The 21,263-nt window shown below is 50.1% G+C and overlaps 1 protein-coding gene across 4 annotated transcripts in view; it reads right to left on the bottom strand.

Moving 5' to 3' along the window:
* The window catches only part of MYLK3 (myosin light chain kinase 3), a 57,248-nt gene that overhangs the window by 19,262 nt on the left and 16,723 nt on the right, over positions 1-21,263 (bottom strand). For 3 of the 4 annotated variants that reach the window (XM_050773418.1, XM_050773419.1, XM_050773417.1), the window contains exons 2-8: positions 14,273-14,363; positions 11,900-12,332; positions 6,466-6,926; positions 4,794-4,899; positions 4,077-4,170; positions 3,602-3,711; positions 1,818-1,959 (exon numbers count right to left, since the gene is read on the bottom strand). In XM_050773418.1, the coding sequence (XP_050629375.1) occupies positions 1,818-1,959; positions 3,602-3,711; positions 4,077-4,170; positions 4,794-4,899; positions 6,466-6,926; positions 11,900-12,332; positions 14,273-14,363 (1,437 nt within the window). The remainder of the gene's footprint in view (positions 1-1,817; positions 1,960-3,601; positions 3,712-4,076; positions 4,171-4,793; positions 4,900-6,465; positions 6,927-11,899; positions 12,333-14,272; positions 14,364-21,263) is intronic. The other variant, XM_050773420.1, reaches the window with a different exon arrangement.

The raw sequence follows: 21,263 nt of genomic DNA, 5'->3' as shown, positions 1-21,263 counted from the left end.
AAATTTAGAGTTGAAAAGTAAATTCATATATCCAAATTGTTCCAAACATACTAATAGTTTTCCAATAACTGCATCAAGGGTCAGTTTATTAATTTAAATTAATAAAATGTAAAGTTTGGTTAGTCATACTAGCTACATTTCAAGTGTTTAGTGGCCCCATGTGGCTTGTGGCTATTGTCTTGGACAGTGCAGTTCCAGAGCTCTTTCTCTATATTTAATCCACACAACACCCCAAGAGGTAGGTATTATGTTTCTCTATTTCACAATTGATGAGTTTAAAGAACTTACCCCAAGTCTCACAATCAGAAGGGGCTAAACCCCCACAGCCCCTTTAATGCAAGTGGCAAGAACAGATATCCTTGTCTTATTCCTGATTTTAAGGAGAAAACATTCAGTCTCCTACTACAAACTATAGCGTTAGCTGAGAGAAACAGCCTCAGCAGCGATCTCCTCTCTGCTGCAGCCACAGGCGGTGCCCCAAAGGCTGGTCCTTGCCCCAGAATCACAGGGCAGGTTCCTGAGCTTTTCCTGGCTGCCCACCCCAGAGCAGCTGGTGCAGGGGGCTTGGGATGAGCTCTAATGAGCAAAAGGGGCCTGAGGCCAATCCCCTCACCCCTACCAACTTTCCAAGCACCCCACCTTACAGTCTGATGTCGACAAGGAAAGACGGTCAGAAGGGGCAATGTGAATCCTCACAGATGCAGCCAACCCACCGGCCTTCTTCTGTGGGGAGCCACCGACATTCACCCCCTTCCTGAAATGAGTTGTAAAGAAACACCCTCCTTTTGGCCCAGAGGAGTGGAAAATCACAGAAACTCCCACCATGTCTCAAGTGATTGCTATCAGCCAGGCACCGTGCCCAGGGTGTTATGTACCTGACACTCCCAGGACACTCCTAGGAGACAAAATAGTGGAATTCAAAAGTGTATTCACTCCATAGAGTATCACACAGCTCTTACAGAGAATGAGGAACGATGTCTATACTGTATGACTAACAAAAGCAACATTAAAAACAAGATGTGGGCCAGATGTGGTGGCTCACGCCTGTAATCCCAGCACTTTTGGAGGCTAAGGCAGGATTGCCTGAGTCCAGGAGTTTAAGACCAACCTGGGCAACATGGTGAATCCTTCTCTCTATAAAAAATAGAAAAATTAGCCAAGTTTGGTGGCACGCACCTGTAGTCCTAGCTACTTGGGAGACTGAGGATCACTTAAGCCTGGGAGGTCGAGGCTGCAGTGAGCTATGATGGCACCACTGCACTCCAGCCTGGGCAACAGAGAGAGGCCCTGTCTCCAAAAAAAAGAGAGGAGAGAGGAGAGAGAGAGAGAGAAAGAGAAAGAAAGTCAGAAAGAAAGAGAGAAAGAGAGAGAGAGAGGAATGCATTGTAGGATTTCCTTTTGTGTGTGTGTGAGTCATGCCAGCTTGCTCACAGAGAAGTCCCCTCAGCAGGGAGGCCTGGTGGGAGGAACTTTCACTGTGTATTTTACACACTATTCTGCTGTCTATATTTGTTACCAAAAGCCTATGTTCCCTTTTGATCTTTTAAAAAAACTAATCTTAAAGGTATTTTTAAAGAAGAAAAGCTCATTGTTTCACTTAATCTTCAAATAATACTTAAAGAGGTACAATTATCCAGATGGAAGAACTACAGCCCCAAGAGGCAGCAAGAGTGGCCTGTCCAGACTCCAGAACTACAAAATGACAGAGAGCCAGGAATGGAAGCTGGGGCTGTCTGTGGACAGAGCTCTCAATGGTGAGAGCATGCCAAGGGCTAGGGCATCAGGGGCCCCTACCGCATGCCCAGGGCAGAACCCACCTTGAGGTCCAGGTGCAGGATGTAGTGCTGGTGCAGGTAATGCACGCCCTCACAGATCTGCCTGGTGAACAGGACCACATCCAGTTCGGTCAGGTGGTACTTCTCATCTGTGATCCGGTCGAAGAGCTCACCCCCGTCCACGCTGCCAGAGCAAAGGGAGAGGCAGGTACCAGTCTGAGCAAGGCTCTTCAGGGCTTGTCCACTGTCATCACGGGGCCAAAAGAGGCCAGCCTGGGTAGGCCCACTGTCACACCTCATGGGTCACAGGGCTGCTGCCATTGCCATTGGGTTTTTTGCGTGTTTTGTTTTTAGACAGAGTCTCACCCTGTCGCCCAGGCTAGAGTGCAGTGGCGCAATCTCTGCTCACTGCAACCTCCGTCTCCTGGGTTCAAGTGATTCTCCTGCCTCAGCCTTCTGAGAAGTTGGGATTATAGGTGCTCACCACCACACTCAGCTAATTTTTGTATTTTTTCATAGAAACAGGGTTTCACCGTGTTGGTCAGGCTTGTCTTGAACTCCTGATCTCAGGTGATCTGCCCGCCTCAGCCTCCCGAAGTGCTGGGATTACAGGCATGAGTCACCATACCAGGCCTGCCACTGGGGTTTTACTGGGACCTTTGCTCCAGTCCACTCCCAGCAAAGATTAGGGGTGGTAAAAAGGAAGTGACAGATCAAAGGGAAGAAGGGATGGCCATCAGTGTTGATGATCCAGGCACACTCTAGATGGTCCTGACCAGGGCCGCGAACTCATTCGCCTATGGAGGCCAACTCGGACCTTTGTGGCATAAGCCTAAATGGACCAATGAGGCCATCCGTGAAGCAAACATGTTCTGAAGACACACAGTCTTTCACTTATTTTTTGTTTTTCCACTTTCGATAAGGACATGACATGACAAACGCTTTATTCTCTTCAGCTGCGCCCCGAAGGAAAACAGCAACACAAATGCAAATATGAATGGCCTCTGAGTCCTTGGCCCCAGCACTGGGGCGGTTGGGAGTGCTGGGGATTGTGGCAGAGGAAGCCTGGTCACCCTGTCTACAAACGGCAGTCCCTGGAAGCTCCCACACATCATTTCCACTTGGAAAGGCAAGCCCGGCATTTACAACATCTTTTACGTTTTCGAGAAAAGCCAGATATCTAGGTTTTAATGTGAAGATCCTAATTTCCAATGGTTAACAACGAATCCCACATTACTAAAAATAGGCAGAGTGTGGTGGCTCACACTTGTAATGCCAGCATTTTGGGAAGCTGAGGCAGGAGGATTGCTTGAGTTCAGGAGTTCAAGACCAGCCTGGGCAACATAGCAAGACCTCATCTCTACAAAAATTTTTAAAATTAGCTGGGCATGGTGGCACATGCCTGTGGTCACAGCTTCATGGAAGGCTGAGGTGGGAGGATCACTGGAGTCTGGAAGTTCAAGGCTGCAGTGAGCTGTGATCACACCACTGCACTCCAGCCTGGGCAACAGAGTAAGACCTTGTCTCTAAAAAAAAATTTCAATTTAATTTTCAAAAAATTACTAAAAATAGTATAGGCCAATCAACATACGTACACCTGCAGGTCAAATCAGGCTCACTGGCCACTGGTTTGTGAGGAAGTTGCTTTGTCCTCCACATTCCATATTGGAGGTCAAATAGCCAAGCCAGAGAAGACAGGATGACACGACCCTGGACATGTCAGGAAGGGGAAAGGACAGAGAGGGCTTTGCCTTGAATTAAGGCTCTAAGCCCTAGCGCTGAGCCCTGGCTTGAGCCGAGGCGGCCGCCCCGCCTCTGATACTCACTACTCCATGACGAGGGTGCAGCTGTGCTTGCTCTCGAAGGCATCATAGAGCTGGATCAGGTTCACGTGGCTAAGCTGGTTCATGATGTTGATCTCGTTCTTCACATCCTCCTTAGGGGAACCAGAGGACAGAGGGATTTCCAAGCGAATGAGTCAGGAGGAGGAGCCAGCTGACCTCCCAACACAGACACAGAACTCCTCATCCTTCCTCAGTTTCCTATTCTCACACCAGGTCTCCCTGACTCAACACCCAAACCAGATTCTACAACACAAAGGGCCTGAGTGTGACCCACTCATCTCACAGACAGGAAACCTAAGGCCCAACAAGGACAGGAGAGCTGACTGGAGGGTGGGAATCCTGGAAAAGAGCAGGAATAAGTAGCGTTTCCAGCGCAGCATGGGAGCCTGGGGGCCCTGAGGGAAGGAAAGGAATCCTGAGGCTAGCCATAGGGACCTGGCCCAGGCAGATGCCTCACCCGGTCCTTGGCGCTCTTCACTTTGATGATCTTGGCAGCCAGTGGGAGGCCTGTGGACTTCTCTGTGCACCTGTGGACCTGGCCAAACCGGCCCCTGCAGAGACACAGCCACACGGCAGGCTGAGAGCCCAGAGGCTCATCCCACACCCATCCCCGGACTTCTGGGTCCAACTCCTCCACACACAGGTCATGTGGACCATCCTACATCCCAGAGTGCAGCCTGTCATCACCCCAAAACCCTGCTGACTATCCTGAAACCTGCAAAGCAACTCTTCACCCCACACCACCCAGGCCATCCTGCACCCCAGGGAACATCCCCTCATCCCACACCACCCAGACCATTCCACACCCCAGGGAACATCCCCTCACCCCACACCACCTGGGCTATCCACCCTAAAGAAGCTTCTCCTCACCCCACCCCATGTTGGCTCTCTGGCCACCTCCAGGCTGTGCCTCCCATACCCATAGGGTGCCTGCCCTCCCGAGCCTCCCCTCCCCGACGCCACGTGGGCTCTCCTGTCCTCTCAGGCTATTCTCTTTCCCCCACTCTGTGGGCCGTCATGCACCCCACACCGTACGGGATGTCCCACCCCAGCCTGGGCTCCATTAGCTCGAGAGAGTCATCCTGCGGCACCCACCCCAGTTCTCCAGGTGGTCCCGACCCCACCCCGTGACTCCTGCTCTGAGCCCCCCCCACCAAGGCAGATGCCCACCTACCCTCCCAAGACTTCGTGCTGGCACACCTCGTAATCTGCCGAGATGGAGGTCTCCTTGACGCTCACTACCCGGTGTTCAAAAGGAGCTGGCGGGGCCGGACTGTCATCTGCTCGGGAGGCAACAGGAACCCGTGAGCCTCCTCTGTGCAGCCCACACCTCTCGGTCACCTATGCCAGACCCACTTAGCTTCCCTTGGTCCACCAGGCCCTACGGCCAACCCTGGTATTCGAAACCTTTTCTCCAAACCATCTCGGTAGAGCCATCCATTCGGCAGAGAAGGGAGCTGAGTGTCAGAGAGGTGAGGTGACCACCGAGGTCACACAGGAAGCCCGTGACAGACGACACTCAAACCCGGGTCTCCCAGCACCCAGGACAGTGCCCTTGGCAAGGCTGAGAAGTTCTATCCAGTCTGCTCATGATGTCTAGAAGGCGATCCTAGTGGATCTGTGTGGCCCGCAGGAAACAGAGGGCCCACATGGACAAGGTGATGGGGCAGTTAGTGACGCCACTATTTTTAAAGGGCCTGTAAAGTCAGGGCTGTGGAAACTCGCGCGGGTATTATGAGAGGGAGGCAGCTGGAGAAATAAACATCCACCCTCTCTCCTCTCGCCCTCCATCTCCTGCCAGCTGAGCCCAACCAGAAGCTCAGCATGACAGCCCGTGATGGAGCCAGGGGGCAGGCCCCGGGGCACAGGACTGGGGAGGGGGTCGACAGGGTATCTGTCTGCAAGGGAAATAGAGGACAGCCAGCACTTGGAAAGGTTTGTTTGCTTGTTTGTTTTTTAATGGTTTAGGGTTGTTTTATTTTAATCTTGTCCTTCAGAGGTGATATGAATACCTAGAAATCTTACAGGAAATAGACTAAATGAATAAAACAGAATCTAGAACACACAGCAAGTGCAGTGGTGTGAACCGGTTGTGCATCAAGGGCTGGAAGGAAGTCGGCTCGGCTGGCTCGGCTGGCGTTTGTTTGTTCAGGGCTCGCCACGGGAGCACTCTGCCTGCTCTCCGACTACCGGGAACTCTGAGAGCGGTCCGTGGACAATTCTCAGACCAAGAGGGTGTGACCCTAGGGCTGGAGGGGTTGAGGGCTTTTAGGTCACAAGAACACACCCTGGGTCACTAGCCTGGGTGGGTGGGAACCGCTGACAGTGGTCACATACTCCAATTCATGTCTTCGCTTTTTAACAGAAGCCTTCTCTCTCTCTATCCAAAATGAGACTCATGGAGGCAAGCGCAGGCAGGCAGGTGGCGGTAAGAATCCTCCCCAGTGGCCAGCCACAGTGGCTCATGCCTGCAATCCCAAAGCTCTGGGAGGCCGAGGCTGGAGGATCACTTGAACCCAGGTCAAGCCTGCAAGGAACTATGATCGTGCCACTGGACTCCAGCCTGGGCAACAGAGCAAGACCCTGTCTCCAAAAAAGGGAAATGTACCCAGGTGGGCCACACATGTCCCCTCTCCCTTACCCCTGCAGCCAGCCCAAGTTCAGGCCCCACATCTCTGTGCCTTGGTCTCCAGCCCCAGGACGTACCTGGAGATGTTCCCGACTCTTGGACGCTCCCAGACTCATATGAGCTACCCCTGGAAGTTTCAGGAAGACTCCCCAGGAGTAGGGGCTCCAAACTCCCTCCCCTCAGGGCTCATGTCTAACCAGCCAACAGCCCCACTTACCCAGAACCACGCTGCCAGCCTCGACGCCTGGGGGCATCCTCCTTACTGCTTCGGCTCTCCCCGGAGCCCTGGCTGCACAGTCCTGCTCAGGCTCAGGGTTTCCGGCTCCTGGGCCTTTGCCCTGCTGCAGGCCCAGGGCCCCAACCGCGTGGTCATCGTCGTCCCTCCTGGCCAAGCTTGGTCTCGTGCTAGGCTCAACCCCAGCCCTTTGATCCTCCTCTGACTTCGCTCCCCTGGGGCTGCTGCTCTCCTGCAGTGGGGAGAGCTCTCTGGCTCCTTCAGGAGTCTGTTCTCTGGGCTCCGTCCCAGGGGCTTGGAGGCAGCGCCCAGTCCCAGGTGGGCCCTGCTCGCCTGGCTGGGCAGCTGCTGGAGCCTCTGTGGCGGGGCTGGGTCCAAGGCTGCCCCTGCGTGTCACCAGCATCTCCCCAGGAGTATCCATCTCTTGCATGTGGATGGAGATCCTGGGGCAGAGAGAAACACGGTGCTGAGGTTAGAGGCAAGGACTCCAGAGTCAGAACAGATGTGGGTTCCAATGCCCACTGCTGCCATCATTGACAATGGCCCTGAGGCCCTGCTAGACAGGACACCAGGGCAGGAGCTGGCTTCAGTGGCAGGTGGTGCCATCAGCTCTCAGGATCCCGCTGGATGAGGGTCCCGGGAAGCTTGACGGTGGACAGGGGTGAGGACCATACACCCCCAAGAACCTGTTTCTGCCCCAGGAGAACTGAGGCCTGTAGGAGGTAGGCCCAGGTCCCTCTACCTTCCCCGGGCCCTGTTCCCCTTTCACTTAAATGAAGAGAAGGAGAAACCAAGTCAAACGTCACACTGGAAGCCCCAGTTCAGAAGTATTTGTTTAAAATCAGTCAATTTCAGTTGGGCACAGTGGCTCACACCTGTAATCCCAGTACTTTGGGAGGCCAACATGGGAGGATCCCTTGAGGCCAGGAGTTTGAGACCAGCCTGGGCAACATAGCAAGACTCCATCTTTACAAAAAATAATCTTAAAAAACTTAGCCAGGAGTGATGGTCCCAGATACTCAGGCTGAGGCAGGAGGATTGCTTAAACCCAGGAGATGGAGGCTACAGTGAGCTATGATCATACCACTGCACTCCAGCCTGGGCAACAGAGTGAGAGAACCTGTCTCAAAAAATAAAATAGAATAAAATAAAATCAGGCAATTCTCATAAAAAACTAGACTTTCTGTTCATCTTGAACAAACAGAAGAGCTAGCTGTGCTGGGCCCACGTGCCCACGTGGTTGAAGAACAGCCTTCCACCTCAGCACAGGCCCTGCGCACCCTGGCGATGCCCCAGCTCACTTCACTCCTTTTCACTACCCAGACCTTGCAATACTAGGGTTTGTGAGCCCAGCTGGAGGTGGGAAAGGCCCTCTGAACCCCGACCTCCAGAAGGAAAGACCCTGATCCTGCCAGTCACGTCACCCGGGAATCCAGACCCTCCCTCTCTGAGTCTCCCCAACTCTGGCTGCCTCTCGGTGGGGCTTCTTTTTGCTGGGCCACAGTCCCACAGCATGGGGTCTATGTGTGTTGGGGGGGTGAGGGTGACAGTGTCTGGCGGGGACTGAGTCTCAGCAGGGAGGCAGGTGGCCTTGATTCTGGGCTTAGCTCTGCCAGCAGGTTGCTGGACAGCTTTGGATAAATCTGGCCTCAGTTCCCTCTTTTGTCATCAGGGACAGTGACACCTTACAGATGTACCAAGAGTCAACCAAGAGAGGAAGGCACAAATGCAGGGGTTCAAAAGGCCTAAAATGGTGCAACTGCTGTGGAAAACTGGAGGCTCTTCAGAAATTAAAAGTAGGATTACCGTATGTTTCAGCAACTCCACTTCCGGGTATATATCCGAGAGAATCCAAAGCAGGGTCTCCAAGAGACATCTGTCCCCTCATAACGGTAGCAGCATTATCCACAACAGTCAAAAGGTGGAAGCAACCCAAATGCCCAGTGACAGATAATGCACAGGTGGTGTCTATGCGTTATATAGCACAGAATACTATTCAGTCTTAGAAACGAGGGACGTTCTGACACGTGCTACAGCGCTGATGGACCCTGAGGACACTGTGCTCAGTGAAATGAGCCAGGCACAAAAAGACAAATCCTGTGGCCAGGTGTGGTGGCTCACATCTGTAATCCCAGCTCTTTGGGAGGCCAAGGAGGATGGATCACCTGAGGTCAGGAGTTTGATACCAGACTGGCCAACATGAAGAAAGCCCATCTCGACTAAAAATACAAAAATTAGCCGGGTGCTGTGGCACATGCCTGTAGTCCCAGCTACTTGGGAGGCTGAGGCAGGAGAATCGCGAATCGCTTGAACCCGGGAGGTGGAGTTTGCAGTGAGCTGAGATCACACCACTGCACTCCAGCCTGGGTGACAGAGTGAGACTCTATCTCAAAAAAAAAAAAAAAAAGAAAAGACAAATCCCGTATGATTCCACTGATATGAGGACCCTCAAAAATCTGTGTCTCAGATTCACAGAGACAGAAAGTACAATGGTGGCTGTCAAGGGCTAGGAGCAGGAGATGTTATTTAGTGGATGATGAATCTCAGTTTTACTAGATGAAAACGTCCTGGAGATCTGTCTCACAACAACGTGAATATACTTAACACTACTGTGTACACTTTTAAAAGGTTAAGATGGGGCTGGGCACTGTGGCTCAAGCAGTTTGGGAGGCTGAGGCAGGAAGATCACTTGAGGCCAGGAGTTCGAGACCAGCCTGAGCAACATAGTGGAATCCGTCTCTACAAAAAAAAAAAAAAAAAATTAACCAGCCATGGTGGGACATGCCTGTAATCCCAGCTACACTGAAGGCTGAGGCAGGAGGATCTCTTGAGCCCGAGAAGTGGAGGCTGAAGTGAGCTGAGATAGCACCACTGCACTCCAGCCCCGGTGACAGAGTGACACCCTGTCTCAAAAAAAAGGAGGGGGGCACTAACATGTTAAATTTTACATTATGTGGTTTTTATCCCTATTTATTTATTTATTTATTTGTGACAAAGTCTCACTCTTGTCCCCCAGGCTGGAGTACAATGGCACGATCTCGGCTCACTGCAACCTCTGCCTCCCAGGTTCAAGCGATTTTCCTGCCTTAGCCTCCTGCGTAGCTAGGATTACAGGCACCTGCCACCATGCCCAGCTAATTTGTGTATTTTTAGTAGAGACAGGGTTTCACCATGTTGGCCAGGCTGGTCTTGAACTCTTGACCTCAGGTGATCTGTCCACCTCGGCCTCCCAACGTTCTGGGATTACAAGTGTGAGCCACTGTGCCTGGCCAGTTTCTATCCCAATTTTTAAAAAGAAAACAGTGAAGGCTTTCTCCAGCAGCTGAAGGCCCCGTCCCCGTGTCTCAGTGGCTGGACCTCTCTGATACACCTGTCCCTAGGTGCGTGTGACTCATTGGATGAGCGGTAGAAATCCTTCCAACACTGTGCCTTGGGACTGGGCATGGTTCAGTAATGATAGGTAGGAGGGGAAGTGTGGCATCCACGCCAAGCCACTCCAAATCTAACTCAGGCCTCCTGCCAGACCAAGGGACACAGGAAACTGCTGCTAGTCAACAGTCAGCTGAGAAGGCCAGCAATCATGACTTCCCTTTGGGTCTTCACTTCCAGGGCCATTGAGTGAAGCCCCTAAAGGCACTTCCAAGCAGCTCCTGCCACTTTGAGTACCCAAAGCTGTCCACCTGCCGGGTGGCAGACCCATGCGGGCAGTGCTGACCAGTTCCAGCTCAGTGCCTCAGTAGGCATGGCCTCAGGATCCTCTGGGTTTGTTTGCTGCTGTTGTTTGTCTGAAATAGGGTCTCACTTTGTCTCCCAGGCCGCAGCGCAATGGTGTGATCATAACTAGCTAGAGCCTCAACCTCCTGGGCTCAAGTAGTTTGAGCATGCATGGATTACAGGTGCCCGCCATCATGCCCATGGCAGCCCAGCTCATTTTTGTAGAGATGGGGTCTTGCTTTGTTGCCCAGGCTGGCCTCAAGCTCCTGGGCTCAAGCGATCCTCCCGCCTCGGCCTCTCACAGTGCTGGGATCAAGGCGTGAGCCACAGCGCCTGGCAGGATCCTCTGCACAGGCAATCACGACCCATCAGAGCTGATACTTCCAACCTGTTTTCCTCAAAATGCACCCAGGTCGGAGGTGAGGAAGGGCAGATAGTGATCTCCTCACTTCCTGAGGCTGCTGCAGGTCTGCTGGGCCTGAATTCAGCCAAGGGTTGAACCTGAGATAGAGAACTTTTGAGGCCCATAACAACTTCATAGACAGTTCACCCCCAGCCCCAGATTCCACATTTAGTGTCCTGGTTCCAGTCCCGGGATGCCTGCCAGGAACCCCTTCCTCCAGCCTGTGAGGCCCCCTGGGAGGCTCCCATTTCCTCCTAGAACCAAGTCTGACAAATGATCTGGGCTTCTCTGCCTGTCACCACAGCAAACACAGACACCAGATCCACTCCCTGAGGCAGGCCTGGGTTCTCCATGACAGGTCAGGGCCACCCTTGGCAGGCACAGAATATGCTAGGAAACACCAGATCCCTCCGAGAAAAGCCCGGGGGCACAGCACCCTTCAGCAGGGCCGCCCTGGGGACCAGGACATGCTGGGGAGGGCATGGGAGTCTGCAGGTTCTTCACTCTGCTGCAGACATCTGCCAGAGCAGGTCCTCAGGCTGCGTTCTAGGGCCAAGACAGCTGCCACGACTCCGCCTCCAGGACCTCTGAGTGAGCCTCCCGAAAGCCCCGGGGCTGACTCAGCCTGCACCCCTCTCACATTCCTGAGGTTCCTGTCCTTCTTGCCTCACCGTATTATTTAGAACTTAATTAAATGTCGACTTGAGGAAGCAGGATGGTGCAGTGATTGGGGCACAGGTTCCGGAATCCGGTAACCCGGATTCAGATCCCAACTCTATGAATTCCTAGCTGTGGGGCCCTGGGCACTTGGAGCCTACGTATTCTCATCAATGAAATGGGGATGACAACCACATTCATCTCCTGCGGACGGCTTGAGAATAAAAGGGGAAGCCAGTGAAATACCCAGCCAATGGCCAGCCCGGGGCAGGTGCTCCATGAGCCCCATCTTTTAGCTACTGTTAGTACTGATCTTAGAGCTAGTGATTCTCAACCCCGCTCTCCATTAGAACCACCTGGGGAGCATATAAAAAAAATCTAATTCCTGAAACTCACTCCAGACCAATTCAATCCACATCTCCAGGCATCTTTATTTTCCAGACTACCCCCAGGTACCTCTAGTGGGCAGCCGGTGAGCAGTGGCACTCTAAGCTCCCAGAGGCAGGGCCCAGGCCTCCTTCCCACTCCCCTTGCAAGAACAGCCCAGGAACATGGATGCAGTGGATGCTGCCCACAGCCGAGCTCCAGCGAGGCGCCGCAGTCCATCCCCTCCCTTGCCCAGCCTGGAAGAGCTCCCCTTACCTTGGAGGTGTTTTTCCACCACTGTGGGCTGCCCTGGCCTGGGATGGCAGCCCTGGAGGCCCTGGGCACTGGGGGCCAGGCCCTGGAGTCAACCTCGTGCCTTCCTCTAAGGGCCAAGGGTCAGGCCTGCTGGATGACGCTCCTTGTCCTGCACCTGGTGCAACCTCCAGGCTCGGGGAGACCACATTGACCCTGCCGGGTGCTGGAGCCAATTCCAGGCCAGTCCTGGGGCTCTCGCTGGGTGTCTCAGGAGGCTTGGCTTCCACCTTTGTGGGCAGGGGCAGGTGGCCAGGGAATGCCTGGGCTGGGCCAGGAACACCATCTCCCTGGCCTGGTGAGGCCCATGCCTGGGCGGGGTCAGCTCCCAGCCCCGAAGCTCTGATGGGGGGCAGCCTCTCCACTGTCCCCTCCAGCACGTCCACCTTCTGGCTCTCTACAGGAAAACAGGCAGGACAAAAACGCACTCCCATGTGGAGGAGTCTGCCGCAAAGATACTGCGAGGAATCTGTACAAGGCCATTCAGTGCTCAGGTTTACAACAGCCAAAGACTGGAAACGACCCAAATGAAAGGGGCTGGTTGACTAAACCATGAAGCATCCAACAAGGAGTTGGCACAGTCGTGAAAAAGAAGAAATTAATACCTCTATGGAAGCCTGGGCAACACAGTGAAAGCTTGTCTCTACTAAAAATAAAAATTTTTAAATGAGTTGGGCATGGTCGCACATGCCTGCAATCTGAGCTACTTCGGAGGCTGAGGCAGGAGGATTGATTGAGCACAGTAGATAGAGGTTGCAGTGAGCCATGTTCACGCCACTTGCACTCCAGCCTGGGCAACAGAGTGAGATCCTGTCTCAAAAAAACCATCTTTAAGCGCAACTATGGAGTGATCTCTGGATATACTGTAAGTGAAAGAAAGCCAGGTGGAGAACGGTGTGTCTGGGGTCCTGTTTCTCTAAGAAGGGAGTATGTGTGAGCGTGTATGTGTGCACGTGTGCACATAACCACTGACCATGTTGTCTAGGTAGACTGGACCTCAAGGGAAAGAAAAGACAAAAGCTTTTTAAATGGTTACTTACGTATCAGGGGAGGAAGCGGGGTGCAGAGAACAAAGGTAGAAGATAGACTTCTCTTTTATTTATTTATTTTTTTGAGACAGAGTCTCGCTCTTGTCACCCAGGCTGGAGTGCAGTGGCGTGATCTCGGCTCACTGCAGCCTCTACCTCCCTGGTTCAAGCGATTCTCCTGCCTCAGCCTCCCAAGTAGCTGGGATTACAGGCACATGCCACCATGCTTGCTAATTTTTGTATTTTTAGTAGAGACAGTGTTTCACCATGTTGGCCAGTCTGGTCTCAAACTCCTAACCTCAGGTGATCCGCCCACCTAAGCCTCCCAAAGTGCTGGGATTACAGGTGTGAGCCACCATGCCCGGCCTCTTATTTTTAAGCAAAAAAAAAAAAAATTCATAGTGATGGAGTCTCACTATGTTGCCCAGGCTCGTCTCAAACTCCTGGGCTCAAGTGATACTCCTGCCTTGGCCTCCCAAATTGCTGGGATTACAGGAAGGAACCATTGCATCCGGCCTCTAGACTTCTCTTAATACACATTGTTTTGTCTATTTGACTTTGGAACCATGTAAATATCATGCAAAATTATACAAGAAAATTAAAGGTTAACAAAGTAATCCATAAACATTTAAAGCATTTGAGTACCAAGTTGGTGGCATCGCCTGCACAGAAAGGTACTACAGTTGGCCCTTGAGCAACACAGGTTTGAACTGCGTAAGTTCACTTAGATGCAGATTTTCTTCCTCCTCTGCCACCAAGACAGTGAGACAAACCTCTCACCTTCCTCGTCCTCATCAGCCTACTCAATGTGAAAATGACAAGAATGAAGACCCACTTCCACGGAATGAATAGGGAATATATTTTATCTTCCTCGTGATCATCATAATAACATTTTCTTTTCTCTAGCTTACTCTATTGTAAGAATACCATATTTAACACATAAAACATTACGAGCATGTGTTAATCGCTTATTTATGTTATCAGCAAGACTTCCAGTCAACAGAAGGCTATCAGTAGTTACATTTTGGAAAAGTCAAAAATTATACTTGAATTTTCAACTGTGCAGAAAGTCAGTTCCCCAACCCCGAGTTGTTCAAGGGTCAACCGTATTCCAAGTGGTTTTGAAACATAGCAATTGACTATGTGTCTCTGGTGGGATATATATGACAAAAAACCCTGCAAAAACAAACAAACAAAAAGAAGCTTTGACAGTTGCCCAGGAATCATACTGTGGGCCATGTCGTTGGGGACTTTATTCTGAAGCTGTTGTGTCTGCAATGTCAGATAAAGCAAATGGGGTCCCACTCACCTTCCCCAGGCTCCCTGGCATCAGACTGCACCCCACTGGCGCTCAGCACATGCTTTGGTTTTGCTCCTTCTTCTTCCACTCGCTCTTTGTTCTAAAATAACAACCATAAAAAAATGTCATCATTATCATCAATATTGCCTTTCAGGCCACAGACATTTGCTGAGCACCTCCCGCGTGCTTAAGGTAAGGGCATTTAGGTTATTTCACACAGTATCACAGTAACATTGGAGAGTAGACACTGCAGTTACCACTTTAGAGAGAAGGACACTGAGGCCTTCCCAATGTCATAAAATTTAAAAGAGGAGGCACCCAGCTTCACACCAAGAACCACTTCCTTTCCAGGGCTTCACCATATTCCCCATAAGGGATGAACCCAGCTCCTGATACAGGGTTCAAAATAGGCTGGACCCCAAAGGACTTAAGACTAGAGATGGAAAATAATCATTTAAATATATATGTGTGTGTATATATATATATATATATATATTTTTTTTTTTTTTTTTTTTTTGAGACAAGGTCTTGCTCTGTCATCCAGGCTGCAATGCAGAGGCACAATCTCAGCTCACTGCAACCTCTGCCTCCCAGGTTCAAAAGACCCTCCCAGCTCAGCCTCCCGAGTAGCTGGGATTACAGGCATGCATCACCATGCCCGGCTAATTTTTGTATTTTTAGTAGAGACAGGGTTTCACCATGTTGGCCAGGCTTGTCTCGAGCTCCTGGACTTAAGCTACCCTCCCTCCTAGGCCTCCCAAAGTGCTGGGATTACAGGTGTGAGCTACCATGCCTGGCCAGAGATGAAAAATAATCTTAATATGCCAACCCAGATCAATTGATCATGGCTACTACAGCATTGGTTTCGGTTGAATTCTGAAGTCAAATCCCTGCTTGGGGGAAACAGTGCCAAGGTCAATTAGTAATGTGTGCCTGGGAGCTGGGTTGGGGGATCCCATGGTCACCTCTTTACAGTGTAGCAGTGTAGCCAGGGGCATGGACTCTGGAGCCAGCCATGCTGGGTTTGAACCCCACCTTCACCACTTGGTCAAGATCCTTAAATTCTCTGCATCTCACTTTCCTCATCTGTAAAATGGGGATAATCACATTATCGGCCTTGTAGAGTCAGTGGGAAGATTTGGGAGTAATGTGCAAATGTCCTAGAAGTGTGCCCAGCACATAGTGGGTGCTCAATAGCTCTGCTGATTTTGTCCTGCCAGGAACCAAGAGCTATCAATGTTAAATGAGCCCAGTGTAAGGACACTGACCCAGAGAAGCTCTCAGCAGCTTTTCCTTAAATCCAAATGGTCCACACCAGACCAGTGTCTGGCCTGCCCATGCTTTCACCCATAAAACAGCCCAGAGCCCTCAGTATGCTCAGCTAGTCCATACTTAAGCAAGTATTTCCAGATGGTCTGACCTCTTGCTGGGTCCTCATGCAAGAGCACGATGTTTCTGGGGTTTGCACCCTTCGATGAAGTCCCTAAGATGAATTCTGGCACATGTTACAGCAGCAGTGCCAGCCACAGCCCAGAGCCTTGCTTGCCCCCGAGGTGTAAAGCACTCACCAGTCTTGGGGCTTCTGTGGCCAAGGCAAGAGAAGCCCCTGTATCAGTGAGTGCCTTTCGCCTGGGGGCCCAGCCAGGGCCTTCCCCTGCCTTGCCACAGAAGACCTTAATTAGAAGCCCAGAGGCCAAAAACAGCTCAGGACATATTTTGCTGGGCTTGGATTTTTTTTTTTTTTTTTTTTGAGACAGGGTCTCGCTGTGTTTTCCAGGCTGGAGTGCAGTGTTTGGATCCCAGCTCACTGCAGCCTCAACCTTCCAGGATTAAATGATCCAGTGATCCTCTCACCTCAGCCTCACGAGCAGCTGGGACTACAGGCACGTGCTGCCACCTCCAGCTAATTGTTGGTTGATATTGTTTTATAGAGACAAGGTACTCACTTTGTTACCCAGGTTTAACTTTTTCAATTTGTTCCCAACTTTTAAAATCTATGAGATTTTTACAGTTAGGATCCCTTTTGGGGTGACAGAATTGTTTCCCATTTTTACTGTGGTGGTGGTGACATGGATAGAAACATTTGTGGAGCTATATATTTGACATGTGCATAGTTTGTGAGTATGTGCAGTTTATTACATGTAAATTATACCATCATAATTATTATGTAGTTACTAAACCTTAATAAAACTCTCTAGGAAAAAAAAAAAATCTAAGTACCCCAGCTTTTCTTAAAAAAATCTGAGGATGGCCGGGCATGGTAGCTCACACCTATAATCCCAGCACTTTGGGAGGCTGAGGAGGGTGGATCACCTGGGGTCAGGAGTTCAAGATCAGCCTGGCCAACATGGTGAGATGAAACCCTGTCTCTACAAAAATACAAAAATTAGCCAGGCATGGTGACAGGCACCTGTAATCCCAGCTACTCGGGAGGCTGAGGCAGGGAGAATCACTTGAACCCGGAAGGCGGAGGTTGCAGTAAGCCCAGATCACACTGCTGCACTCCAGCCTGGGGGACAGAGTAAGACTCTTGTCAAAAAAAAAAAAAAAAAAACACACACACACAGAAAAAAACCTGAAGATCTGGCAACTCTAGGCCAAGATGGCAAAACTCGGCTAGGGCAGTCTCCTCTAAGCAGGGCACTACAGCTGTCCCAAATGTCTCCCCAACCCTAAGGTGTTGGTTCCACTGTTTGTCTACACCATGCCCACTACTCTAAATTACTACCTGCTCATTACTTTGCGATTCCAGGACACCAAGCTTTGACCTCTGAACAGTAAGGACATAGCACATGGAGAACACACAGCCCAGCACCTGGCGTGGGGGAGGCACTTCATCAAAACTGCTCGCTGCCACTGTCACCAGGATCACCAGAGTCATCAATGTGGCCCAGATCCCTTGCTCGGCAGACAGCTCCCCCTTATCCTTCTGCAGACTCTGTCCTGCCGCCCCCAGAGCTGGGGGGACTGGAGGCATGAAATAGACCTCCTCCTCTTTCACCCACTGGCAGAAAGGGACTTGGACAGACTGTCCTTTGGCAGACCTTGTTGGGTTCAAACTGTCCTCTGCTTCCCCCCTCTTTAGGGTAGGCAGGCCCATGCATGTGCACCCCCCACCCCCAGCTGGGTTCTGTCTTCAGGGCTCAGCCTTCTAGTCCCTGCTGTTTCTGTGCTTCCTCACACACCATTCTAGAGGACTGGTGCCTCTGAACACATATGCCCGGGACTGTTTTCCAGAAGAGCACACCTGGCTTCCAGGTATCATCAAATTCACTGCTGGAACCAAATGAAGTGCCACTGGGGACTTCTGAAGATCTCAGGAGGACCTTCACAAAGTCCTGGCACAATTTTCAAATTCAACCGCCAGTGCTAGGATTTAATTCCATTCCAAAGATGGTTGCCATGCTCCACTCTCCCAGGAAACTCAGTCCCCAAGAAGCCTCCATAATGCACAGCATTCAGCACTGACGATGTGTTTAGCAGCCGTGGCTGTGTCTCAGTTCACCGCTCATTCTCTGAGCCCTTCCTGCAAGACCTGCCCTGGCCTCACAACATGGAGGGAAGCAGAGGTTTCCTGTCATGGGCCAATCAGCAGCCGACAGCCTGATGGGGAGACTGGACCAAACCTAAAGACATTCCTGATACGTTTATTAAACGCCAGGGCCAGAGGAGAGATTTAGTAAGTTCCAGTGGAGCAGGACGACGGGAAATGGCACAAGAACTCAAAAAGTAGGAAGTTCTGTGACTTCCCTTAACCAGAAATGCCTTCATGCAACATATGTAACAGCTAATTTCATTACTATATGAAGCACTCTTACAAATCAATAAGAAAAAGGCAAAAAAACAAAATAGGAAAGAGGGGGAAAAGATATGAGCAGGCAGTCCACAGAAAATACAAAAGGTTTCAAACCTGTGAGTGATGTTCAGTCTTCTAGCAAAATAAATATAAATCAAAACTATAAGACATATTAGTCTAGTTTTGGTTATATTTGAAATTTTCCATAATAAAAACCTAAAATTTTTTTCATAAGTTCAAAAGGTTACCTTTAAGAGAAATAAAAATAATTGTCTTATTTGGGTCTGATACAAATAAACTGTAAATTTTTATTTTATTTATTTATTTTTGTGTGTGTGTGAGACAGAGCCTCACTCTGTCGCCCAGGCTGGAGTGCAGTGGTGCGATCTCGGCTCACTGCAACCTCTGCCTCCCGGGTTCAAGTGATTCTTCTGCCTCAGCCTCCCGGGTAGCTGGGACTACAGGCGCCCGCCACCACGCCCAGCTAATTTTTGCATTTTTAGTAGAGACGGGGGGGTTCACCATATTGGCCAGGCTAGTCTCGAACTCCTGACCTTGTGATCTGCCCACCTTGGCCTCCCAAAGTGCTGGGATTACAGGTGTGAGCCACCACACCCAGCTTTTTTTTTTTTTAAGATGGAGTTTTTGGTCTTATTGCCCAGGCTGGGGTATGGTGGCGCAATCTTGGCTCACTGCAACCTCCAACCTCCTGGGTTCAAGCAATTCTCCTGCCTCAGCCTCCTGAGTAGCTGACATTACAGGCATGTACCACCATGCCCAGCTAATTTTTGTATTTCTATTAGAGACAGGGTTTCAGCATGTTGGCCAGGCTGGTCTCGAACTCCTGACCTCAGATGATCCCCCGCCTCAGCCTCCCAAAGTGCTGGGATTACAAGCTTGAACCACCTCGCCCAGCCTAAAATATTTTTAAAGTATAAGATAATCAGGGAAATTAGAACACCGAACTTCAGTAATACTAAAAAGTTATCATTCGGCCCAGTGCAGTGGCTTGTGCCTATAATCCCAACACTTCGGGAGGCTGAGGCAGGAGGATCGCTTGAGCCCAGGAGTTCAAGACCAGCCTGGGCAACATAGTGAGACCCTATCTCTAAATAAAAATAAATAAATAAAGGTATTCACTTTATTAGGTGTGATGACAGTATCAAGATTATGTTTTTTTAAAAGAGCCCTTATCTTTTTGCTATAAATGCTAAACATTTATGAAAGAAATGATCCAACATCTCAGATTTCCTTAAAATAATCCGAAGGGAGAAGTGGGTGGGGAAAAGAGAAAAAAAAATGCACAATAATTTCCCATTTTCATTCACCAGAAAGGCAAAGAATCAAAAGCATTCCCACACCTTGATGGTAGGAGACTGATTTGGAGTAACTTCTTTGAAGGCTGATTTGCCTTTATCCGTATCAATTTACCATTTGGCTTGGCATTTCCACTGTGGGAGTGTATCATGCAGATAAACTCACACTTGTGTTCAGTGACATACATCTATGGATATTCACTGCATCATTATGTAATAGAAACAAACGAGGATCTGGGCTGGTTAACAACTGAAGACACAGCCCCCCAAAGGGAGTACTCGGAATATATTCATAACAATATAAACATCAATCAATGCCCAAAATATATTAAGTAAAAAATTAGAAATCAGGGCCAGGACAATGTGAATAACATTTAAATTAAAATAAAACAATTCTGCCAGGAGCGGAGGCTCACACCTATAATCCCAGCACTTCGGGAGACCGAAGCAGGCAGATCACTTGAGGTCAGAAGTTCGAGACCAGCCTGGCCAATATGGTGAAACCCCATCTCTACTAAAAATACAAAAAAATTGGTCAGGCATGGTGGTGGGCATCTGTAATCCCAGCTACTCAGGAGGTGAGACAGGAGAATCGCTTGAACCCAGGAGGCGGAGGTTGCAGTGAGTCAAGATCACACCATTGTACTCCAGCCTGGGTGACAGAGTGAAGCTCCGTCTCAAAAACAAAACAAATCAACAAAGCAATTCTGGTGGACAGATTGTGGGAAAAACAAAACAAAACAAAAGGGTGCTGTGGATACCAAGTTGCTTGTAGACACAGCCTCTATCTGGAAGGATTCAAAGGAAATCAGAACCCACGCTTGCCTGCGGGGCAGGGTATTGGTGTTCTGGGGCCTGGGGGATGGAATAGGAAGGAGATGTATGCTCTTTACATTATTATTTTTTTACTATGTGCATATTAATTTGGTTAACGCTATTGATTAGATCTATTTTATTACTTACAGTCGTGACTCTGTATCTGCCAGGGATCGGTTCCTGGGCCCCCTCCACACCAAAATCTATGGCTGCTGAAGTCCCTGATATAAAATGTCATGGTATTTGCATGTAACCTACACATATCCTCCCATACACTTTAAATCACCTCTAGATTACTTATAATACCTAATACAATGTAGATGCTATATGAGTAGTTGTTATACTATCGTGTAACAACTGTATTATTATTTAGAGAATAATGACAGGAAAGAAAAACCTGTCCGTGCTCAGTACGGACACACCATCATAGGACTAACTACATTTTGATCTGAGATTTGATTGAATCTGCAGATGTAGAACCCACAAATATGGAGGGCTGACTATAATTAGATTAAATTTCTTTCTTTTTTTAAGAGACAGGGCCTCACTCTGTGGCCCAGGCTGGAGTGCACTGGCACAAACATAGCTCACTAAAGCCTCTGTTTCCAGGGCTCAAACAATTCTCCCACCTTAGCCTCCCGAGTAGCTAGGACTACAGGTATGTGCCACAATGCCTGGCAAATTTTTAAATTTATTTTTTGTAGAGACGGGGTCTTACTATGTTGCCCAGGCTGGTCTCAAACTCCTGGCCTCAAGAAATCCTCCCACCTTGGCCTCCCAAAGCACTAGGATTACAGGCATGAGCCACTGCACCCAGCATAATTTTATTTCTTTAAAACTGGGCTTGGTTAGGGTCACACTGCCCTGCAGGCCAAGCCCTCAGGAGAGGCACCGTGGAGACAGCAGGGGCTGGGGAGAGGGGCAGCTCTGACAGGAGCTGCAGGGCAGGGAGGGGAAGGGGCAGCAGGGGAGCTCCGGCCTGGTGCGGGGAGGGGAGGCATGCTCCTGTCCTCGGCAGCTGACACAGAGTCAAGCACAGACCCCTTTGACCCCAGCTCATCTCTTGCCAGAG

Source organism: Macaca thibetana, chromosome 20 (genome assembly GCF_024542745.1).
Source record: "Macaca thibetana thibetana isolate TM-01 chromosome 20, ASM2454274v1, whole genome shotgun sequence".
Taxonomy (NCBI): Eukaryota; Metazoa; Chordata; class Mammalia; order Primates; family Cercopithecidae; genus Macaca; species Macaca thibetana.
Note: the sequence above shows the minus strand (reverse complement) of the source record. Positions and strands in the feature narration are given on the sequence as shown.